The sequence below is a fragment of the Mesitornis unicolor genome, unplaced genomic scaffold (assembly GCF_000695765.1).
Source record: "Mesitornis unicolor isolate BGI_N332 unplaced genomic scaffold, ASM69576v1 scaffold51865, whole genome shotgun sequence".
Classification (NCBI taxonomy): domain Eukaryota; kingdom Metazoa; phylum Chordata; class Aves; order Mesitornithiformes; family Mesitornithidae; genus Mesitornis; species Mesitornis unicolor.
The window spans coordinates 1-8,739 of record NW_010184467.1 but is presented as its reverse complement, the minus strand read 5'-3'; the positions used below and the strand labels follow the sequence as shown (position 1 = coordinate 8,739).

General features: G+C 37.5%; 1 protein-coding gene across 1 annotated transcript in view; it reads right to left on the bottom strand.

Moving 5' to 3' along the window:
• E2F8 (E2F transcription factor 8) overlaps nt 1-8,049 on the bottom strand; it is a 10,373-nt gene extending 2,324 nt beyond the window's left edge. The window contains exons 1-9 of the mRNA XM_010184465.1: nt 7,795-8,049; nt 7,323-7,479; nt 5,841-6,146; nt 5,012-5,173; nt 3,387-3,524; nt 2,864-3,073; nt 1,970-2,054; nt 1,174-1,693; nt 1-202 (exon numbers count right to left, since the gene is read on the bottom strand). The exon at nt 1-202 is cut by the window's left edge and continues 6 nt beyond it. Coding sequence (XP_010182767.1) covers nt 1-202; nt 1,174-1,693; nt 1,970-2,054; nt 2,864-3,073; nt 3,387-3,524; nt 5,012-5,173; nt 5,841-6,146; nt 7,323-7,479; nt 7,795-7,896 — 1,882 coding nt within the window. The 5' untranslated portion in view covers nt 7,897-8,049. The remainder of the gene's footprint in view (nt 203-1,173; nt 1,694-1,969; nt 2,055-2,863; nt 3,074-3,386; nt 3,525-5,011; nt 5,174-5,840; nt 6,147-7,322; nt 7,480-7,794) is intronic.
• Nucleotides 8,050-8,739: the final 690 nt, after the last annotated feature.

Below are 8,739 nucleotides of genomic sequence, written 5' to 3'. Positions count from 1 at the left end.
GAATGGCAAATGCTACAGGTGTGTTTTGTTTAGTTTTGGTTTTGTCCTCATCTTCTGGAATATCTTCTCCCTTACATTGGTCACAGTGACTTGCCATGTTTTGATCTAATGTTTTGGTCTGTCTCTCTTCCTGGAAAGTGTCCATTTCGTGATTAATTTGTGAGCTACTGGAAGGTGGTCTTTCATTTTTAATACCTTCTCCCTTTAAAAAAGGACATACAAACGCAGACAATTGTAAGACAACATTCTAATTATAGGTCTACAATGACATTTATAAATTGTAAAAATTTCTAGTCAGTAAGACAACCAGTTCCATATATCCCCTCTTGCTCCTTCACAGCTAGTGGATGTTTGATGCCACACGTTTTCACAACACGCTGATAACATTTCATGACTGCTTTGGCAAGCACAATTTCAAGCAGCCTAATAATTTACAGAGATACTAAAACATTCAGCAACTGAGTAAAACCAATCCAGACCCAGTTTCTTTGTACACATCAAGTGAATCTGAACCTCTTATTCTCTTCATGTGCTGTATTATTATGTCTACAACAATCCAATGTTAACAATGTACAACACTGCATAAAAAGATTTAGGATTTGAGGACATCTCCTGCCCAGAGACTTTTACGTGTCCACTTTGTGTCCTAACATCTCTAAAGCCAAGAATGAATACCAGCAAGATGAGAAACTTGAACTACTCCAGAATCACTGAACAAATAAGTAAATCTTGAAATCATGTGTGGGGAATTCTTTTATTTTGACTAACATCTGTAAACTTTTACACATCTTGGAAGTAAAAGTTCGGAGAGAGGAGAGAATAAAGAAGACAACAAGGAGAAAAATACAGCCTAATCCTAGGCTAGTCTTTCAAAGATATGTGTTATATTGCTTACTGTATATTCTGACTGATGCTTTGCAAATAGCAGCAAGATGATGTGATATTTTTGTGTACATATATATATACACACATATATATACACACACACATGCACGTACAAACAAAAACTAGCCCCCCAAACATCAGCAAGCACAATAAATGAACGTCACCTTGCAAGCTGGATGTTATTTAAGATGCCTACACACACTGGTAGGCTCCTAAATCACTTTGAAAATAAGTAGGTGGCAACATCATTAAGCTACAAAATGGCATTTAAAAAATAATTTAACTTACCAGAGAAGTATCAAGACTTTCCTCATCACTTCTAAACCTTTTAATCAAATTATTCTCTTGTAATGGTTGTGATCTTTTAAGGCACCTCTGTGAAGTTTCTGATTTTACAGTTGGTCTTTCTTTAGCTGTCAAGGACTTTGTTGAATCATCTGTGGCTGTCTGATTGTCCCCTTCCTCAGTGGTCATTTTATTGAATACTTTTGAATTAATACTCTTAATTCCAGTTACATTAGCACACGGTAGAGGCTGCAACACGAAACTTGGGCTGTATGTTGTCACAGTGTGGGCTTGGGAAGGACACAGATATATTGCATAGGAAACACCAGAATGAGGATGAGGTAGTATTGCTGGTGCGACTGCACTGTGGCTTGGAGGACGTACACCTGGTGGCTGTGTGAGAGCTGGCTGTTGAGAAAGTGCTGCACTGCGAGGAGGTTCGGGCTTGGGGACTACCTCAGGTGAGGATGAGTTACATTCCAAAGCAGATCTTGACAATTTCATTTTAGTCTCTTTTGCTTTCCTTTAAAAGAAACAAAACACATAAAAAAGCCCAAACATATTTTAATACCTTTGTGCAGAAGCTAATGTCCTGACAAATTCTTTTCTGCAATACAAAGACTTATCATAAACTTGTACTTCTCAATCCACTAAATAGAAAATAAGCAAAAAAACCAGCCTGCAGTATCAGGGGTTACTTGTTTTTACAGACTATTACTTAACTCAAGCTAAGCATAGCTTTAACTCAGTGGCCAGTGACAAAATAAAACTTCTCACCTTAATGCTTGTGCAAACTTACTTTGATTGTCCTTTCAGCTGATGTTTAGCGATTGCTGGAACCTGCTCCATTTCACCTGGGAGAGCTGATAAGTTTTGATCAGTACCTGGTTGGAGGGGGAAAACAAAACTCTTAGTACATCAAACGCAGAAGTTAAATTTTGTCTTGAGGAGACTGCATTATTTAATGTAGCATATACATTTAATGAGAAGCCACTAAGGTGCCACGTTACCCTCAAACTGCAGCCCAGACTTGATTCAATCAATTGGATGGTAGCTTGCATAAAACAACTTTTAAAGCCTCAGCTCCGTTTTTTTTCCCCCTCTGAAGGTACCAAACAAGAACATGAATATTGATAGGTATTTTCTGGCAATTTTACAGAATACACAACTGCTTAGACAGTAAGATCTAAAGCACAGTTTCCACAACAAACCAGAGTTAAAGCAGTTCATAGAGAAAGGTAAAAAATCTAGAGACTACTACACAAACAGGCATCATGCCATCAAAGTAGTGATATATAAAAAAGGATATGCCACTCCTTGTGTATTTGGTGTGAAAGAGGAGGCTAGAGTTCTCTACAGTGTGCTGAATGTGGTCCAGATCTCAATGAATATATTTACTTTGCTGCAACTATGTAAGCTGTGACTGGATTTGGTTCACCAAACTGGAAAGAGCTTCTACTAATTGCAGAGCTTATGCACTGAACACGGCTTAGTTTAGCTTTGTTTTCACTATCAATCTTGTAAGGTCTTGATTTACAGGCAACATGTAATTTTCCCCATCTTGTCTCTTTCTGACATTTCTTAAGACTTGTTTGTTTTAAGTAGGCATACCACCATATCCGCATCTCCTATGAGAAGATGGCAAGCCTGCGTATTTAACACAAGACTACATCTGAGTTCAAAACATACGTACTTGCACTTATTTTAACTGGACTGGTCGGAGCAGATTGGATCGTTCTTCTATCATTTTCTATACTTTTAACTAACTTTATTAGAGATGGATGCCGAGTGAAATTTTGCTTTCCTCTTGAAGGAAAAAGATTTTTTGAACACTGCTCTTTGGAAGGGATGGATTCTGAAACAGGCGGAGGACAGGTTGTAGAAGTTGTTTCAAGTTCTGTATCTAAAAAACAGAAAAAAACCAGAGTAAATATGTATCACATGCAGATTCACTAATTGAAAGCAGTTATTTGAGTGTGACTTGTAATTACTTAAGTAGTAGCAGCAGCAAAAATGGAAATGCAAGAGCCACAGTATGAGGACATCTACTGTGTGGAAATACACACTGGTGTGTGATGCCGTCAACAACCAAAGAGAGTGACATGACTCGTAGAGACTTTCTGCTTAATTTACTGTCTTTTGGTCAAAAAAAATCTAGCAGAGAAAACAAAGAAACAATCAAAATGATCAGCAGAACAAAAGGTAACGTCACATACCCGGAATATTCGTCAAGACCTCAGGTCCCGTCCATTTGAATGCTGGTTTTCTACCTCTCTCCTCTGTAACATGAACCTTCTTGATAAGCTCAAGGCTACTGAGAACATTTGCTATGTCATAAAGTCTCCGAATTTTGGCTGAAATAAAATAAATAAATGTAAAGTATAGCAATTCTGATTAACAAGTTAATGTATAACAGATTAGAAGTGTTGTGACACTCTTTTAGCAGCTAAAAGGAAAAACCTTTGACATTTTCTAGAACAATTTTGTGGAGCATGTATTTTTACTATGAAATAACATATCACAATATAAAGTTTATATGTAAAATAGAATGACAGATGCAGATCTAGTAAAGCAAATACTGCTAACTATATTATGCTAAATACAGAAAAAAGCATTTTTGAGAAGGTTAGGTTCTGTGTGAAGACCAAACCTAAACAAATCCTGTAGCGAAAATAAGTAGCTTAAAAGGCAGATACACGCATGCAACAGTGAATATGGAGACGAGGGGGAAGAGGCACCTTAAAATCCAACAGGATAATCATCCTGTATGTCATGTCCTTAGCTGTTTTCAGGTTGAGCTACTAGGGAAAATTTTAGGCAGAAGTCAAATTACAAGTGACTTCCAGGTTGCAAAGTGTATGTGCTGAAGTCAAAGCTTCTGCTGCTGAAAATCTGAAGCCTAGCAAGTCATGCAATTTGGGACTACGTTTCTTACCCAAGAATGCAGTAAAACTTGGGATACCTGAAATACAGACACATGGACATAATGCCCTGAAAATGCTTTTTACTGTGAGACAGACATTACGGAGGAAGAAGGAAGTATGAAAACAAACTGTTGACAACTCGCCAACACTCTCTATGTTGCCATAATGGAGTGGAAAGGAAATTACGAACTGAAACTAGCGAGGATCAGTTTGCTTGTTGCATAAAATACAATTCCACAAAAAATAGCAAAAGGAGTCTGTCTGAGAATCAAGGAAGGGTAGGATTTTCAATGAAACCCACAATTAATTCTTGATCCTCAAGAGCAGGCACATTTTTTATTATTATAGGTACACGGGCCTAGACCTAGAAGTACCTTTTCATTGAATGGAAAGGAAGAGGAAGTGTGCAGGGAACTGAGAGCAGGGTAAAAGAATGAAGAAATAATTGGCAGTTACAGCACTGGGTTTCACTTCCTCTCATGTGTAAGTTATTAGCAGGACGCTACAGAATTTCTGTAGATTTCCAATAAGTAAGTTACATGATCAGAACACAGATTTACATTATTCTGGGGCATCTTTGCTGAAATGATGCTGAAATCTTTCACAGATTGCTTGAGGAAAGAGAAATTGTTGCCAATAAGCAGCCTTGTAACATTACTTCATGAGAGAGGATTTAATGGACTTTTCTTTCTCTTACGTGATCATTTATCATGTATCAGTGACTATGCACAAGGGGGTCCCTATTAAAAGCTGCTCAAGTGTTTAGTGAGTTTTTGGAGGCTCAAATACAGCAGGAAAAAAGATGATGGTATTTCACACAATATAAACTTGTACTAGAATAGTTCAGTTAGCTTATGCTTGATATTCTGTTTAGAGTAAGATCAAAAAGCAGAGAGCAACAGCAGCATTTTACTTACTTTTAAACTTGCTTTTATCTAAGTCTTCTAACTGGTCTTCACCAATCAAGATTTTAGCAGCAACTTCAAGGCTTACTACTTGAGGAGTCGATACAAGAAACAGCATCACAAATTTCTGACTCATCACGCGTAAAGACTTATCTTTCCTGCTGTTCACTGATGCTGCAGCAGACAGGAGAAAGGATTAAAATATTAAGTGACATGTCAGCTGCAAACGTTTCTAAAACACTGAAGAAATTTGTCAGTAACTATTATTATAAGAACAACACAGCAGCTATGCAGGGCTGATGTGGACTTCAGAATTCTGTTTCTACATGGCAAAAATCAGATAATTAGGTGGATACCAAATCTAACTACAAAGAGACTGCAATGTTTCCCCCTGTATATCTATTTCCTATTGACTGACAACTTATATTCTTAAAGATGCTTAACTGGGGGTAATACAATGCATTTAACAATCCTTAATTAAAATTTCTTCTATGAATCAAACTTAAATTAAAAAATAAATTAATGGAGTAATTTATACTTTGGCTTCTGTAGCATCCAATGGTAACAAATCCTGCAAACTGGATTGGATGTTGGGTTTGTTTGATAGTTTCACCTGGTGCCCCCTGTTCTGGCACTGTGAAAATAAAATATACTAGCAAGAATTGAATGAATAAGAGAACTGAAAGACTGCGGAGCACTTTTCTCACCACAAACAGTTATGGTGCCTTCAGGCAGCAGCATTTAAGGAAAAAAAAAAAGGTCCAATAAATGTTTCTTCCAAGTTCATAGATATTTATCATTACAAGCACATATTATTCTTGGCATTATAGGGAATTATTACCAGCACGAAATTCCATTCCTGGGAGCTCGACAAAAGACATTTCTGAATGCTCATTTGAGCCAAAAGGTCTTGTCATTTCTTCATTTCTTTCACCATCCAAATCAAATACATGCTCATATTCTCTTTTCTTGATCATCTCAATTTGTTGTGTATATTTGTTCTCTTCTCCAGCTTTTTTCAAAGCCTGCAGGGTTTTAGAGAGATTATGCCACCCATGCCAGGCATATTTGTTTTTGGCAAGGCGGCTCACCATGTGTAGGCTCTCTAGCACATTCACAATATCATATATGCGTCTACGTTCAACATCTGAAAAAAAACAACCAAACAAAAAAACCCCAAAATTACATCTCTACTACAGAAATTATGTTTCATCATACGTTTACCTGAAACATGGCTTGCACAGAGACAAGATCAGTTTCCTACACTTTTGCCTCCACTGAGCACACTTCTAAATCCTTGTTACAAAGATTTCTGAAAATAGTCCCTCATAGGTCTTGCCAGCAAGGAAAACAATTCTTGCTTTGGATATGGAAGGACTTGCTTTTCTGCAGTTATACTTAGTTTACAGCATTCCTCAAGAAATAAAATTTACTGTTGCCAGAAGAGCCATCAGATGGGTTTCAATACAGCTTTAAAAAAAATCCAAACATCTTTTATTATTCATTGCATCAATTTTAGATCATCTCATTAAATATCCTTGGAAACTCATGGTAGACAACTGTTTTGTAAGTTGGTTACATATGTTACTCTATTAACACACTGTCCTTTTTTGTCTGTTAAATTCCTGGCTTTGAAAAGAGGCATTTTTGAAAAGAGATATTAATTTGTACAAAGTATAAACAGATATTTTGTTTAATTTGCAATTCATCCCTCTTCTGTGTCCCCCAACATATTCTGAAGATCGAACAACACCAAAATTTTTATAGCAGTATGATTTATAACTATTATCAGTGTTATAATCTGTTGAATACCGTAATTTCATAGCTCTCTGATAACAAAAAGCTCCAGCTTCATGTTAGCAACTTAGATTCTCAATAGATCACTGGTGTGATATAAAAATAGAGATATAATATGAAAAAGTTAAATTATCGTAGAGAGCAGAAAGTAGTTTCTTGCTTTGATGTCATGACTGGACAGGAAGCTGTGGGTTCAGCTTGAGAAATGCTGGTTCCTGCCGCAGAAATCCAACCACTAATCTTAGCCATCATCTCTAGATCCAAAAACTACAGCTGGTTATTTGTGGTATTGGCAATAATTTAGATGTTTAATATTAAATGTAATTCAGAGTTTTTCGATTGAGTTCACGGCAGAGACTTTAGCTTTTTAACAGAATCACTCTAAGAATTAAGAGTTTAAAGTTGGACTTAAATATGTTTGAGAGTACACAATAAGCATTCAAAATTCTGTGGAGCAAAAATGTACTAACACAAGCGGTAAGTTGTAGGTATGAAGAAATATGTAATAGCATATGCACCAACTTACTGAGCTCTTCAGCTACTTCATCAAGGCAAATGAAAGTACTCTCTGCAGTGCTGGGGTAATCAGGATATCGAGCTAAGAATTTATGACACAGTAAACCTAGACTTTTCTCTTTGCGACTTGGTTGAGATCTTTCATATTCATCTCCTGATAACTGCTCCTATATGGAAATAAGAAAAAGAGAATTTGAATTTTTTTACAACCAATTTCTAAACATAGATATTTAACAACTTTATTATGAGCACTGTCAAAGGCCCAGTATTCCCCCTTAGTCTTCAACAGCTGTGAAATAAAACCAGCAAAACATTACCCAGTGTATGTAGCTAGGCAGTAGACTTACTTATATTTGGTAAATACTCCAAAATCAAACTTTAAAAACCTTGTAGTATGTTAATGTATAACCTTTTATACTGAATAAACAGCCTTCAGCTAACTTAAAAAAAAAGTAAACAAAGAAGACACCTTTACAACATACCTGCAAACACTGTTTTGTCTGTAGGACCTTGCTTGTGCAGTTTGACAGCTCCCGCCTCTGTTCTCTGCTCCTAATCTCTGGACTAGCTGCGCTAATCAGCATTTTCAGGTTTGAAGTAGGTGTCCATGGGTCTGCTGGGAGGGTTTCTTTAGGTTTTGGGGGTGTGGTTAGAGGCTGACAGTGCGGCTGTATTTCTGTCAGTACCGAATGTGAGGTAGCTGCCTGTTTCAAAGGACTTTTCAATATGCTCTTGTCGGGCTCAAAAGAATGGTTTTCCTACACACCAAGAAAGAGAAAAACTGTGATGTTAAAACCCAGAACCACCATAATCCATGTGAGATAAAGATCAATTGCATTTTTTGGGTAGGTCAAAATCAAAGGTTGCAGGCTTACTCTTAACTAAGCAACCCCTTCCCTGAAACTTTCTTTGACTGTGCCTTTAGCTTAAAAAGCCTGTGGTATTCTTGAGGTAATTTCCCTTTTCTTTCCCTCCTCTAGGGAAAATACAGTCAGAATAAATGTTAATTCATCACAGAACGCTATAAAGAATGGTGAAACACCTTTTACTAAGGAGAAAAAAAGAAAAGGAGAGCCAGAAACAAGTATTGCTTGTTACAGAACTGGCAGATAAAGGTCACCAGGTAAAGTTTGAGGTAGTTTCGTTAAGGCTACAAATTAAAGTGAAGGTCAAATGCGCCCAGTTGCTGCCATACAACGTTTTTTTACACGCGTTCGTTCAGACTAACGCGACTTCACGCCCAGAGGTGCTGGGAACGGCTGAGGACGGGCATCCTGAGGCTGTCGCCGCCCCAGCTCCACTGCATCCGCGGGAGACAGCAACCCCTGGGAGGGGAGATGTTGCTGGTTTGGTGTCCCACCGGAGAAGGCACGGAGAAAAGCGAAGAGGAACCGAGGAATTACCTTGTCGCTGGTCCCCATCTCTCC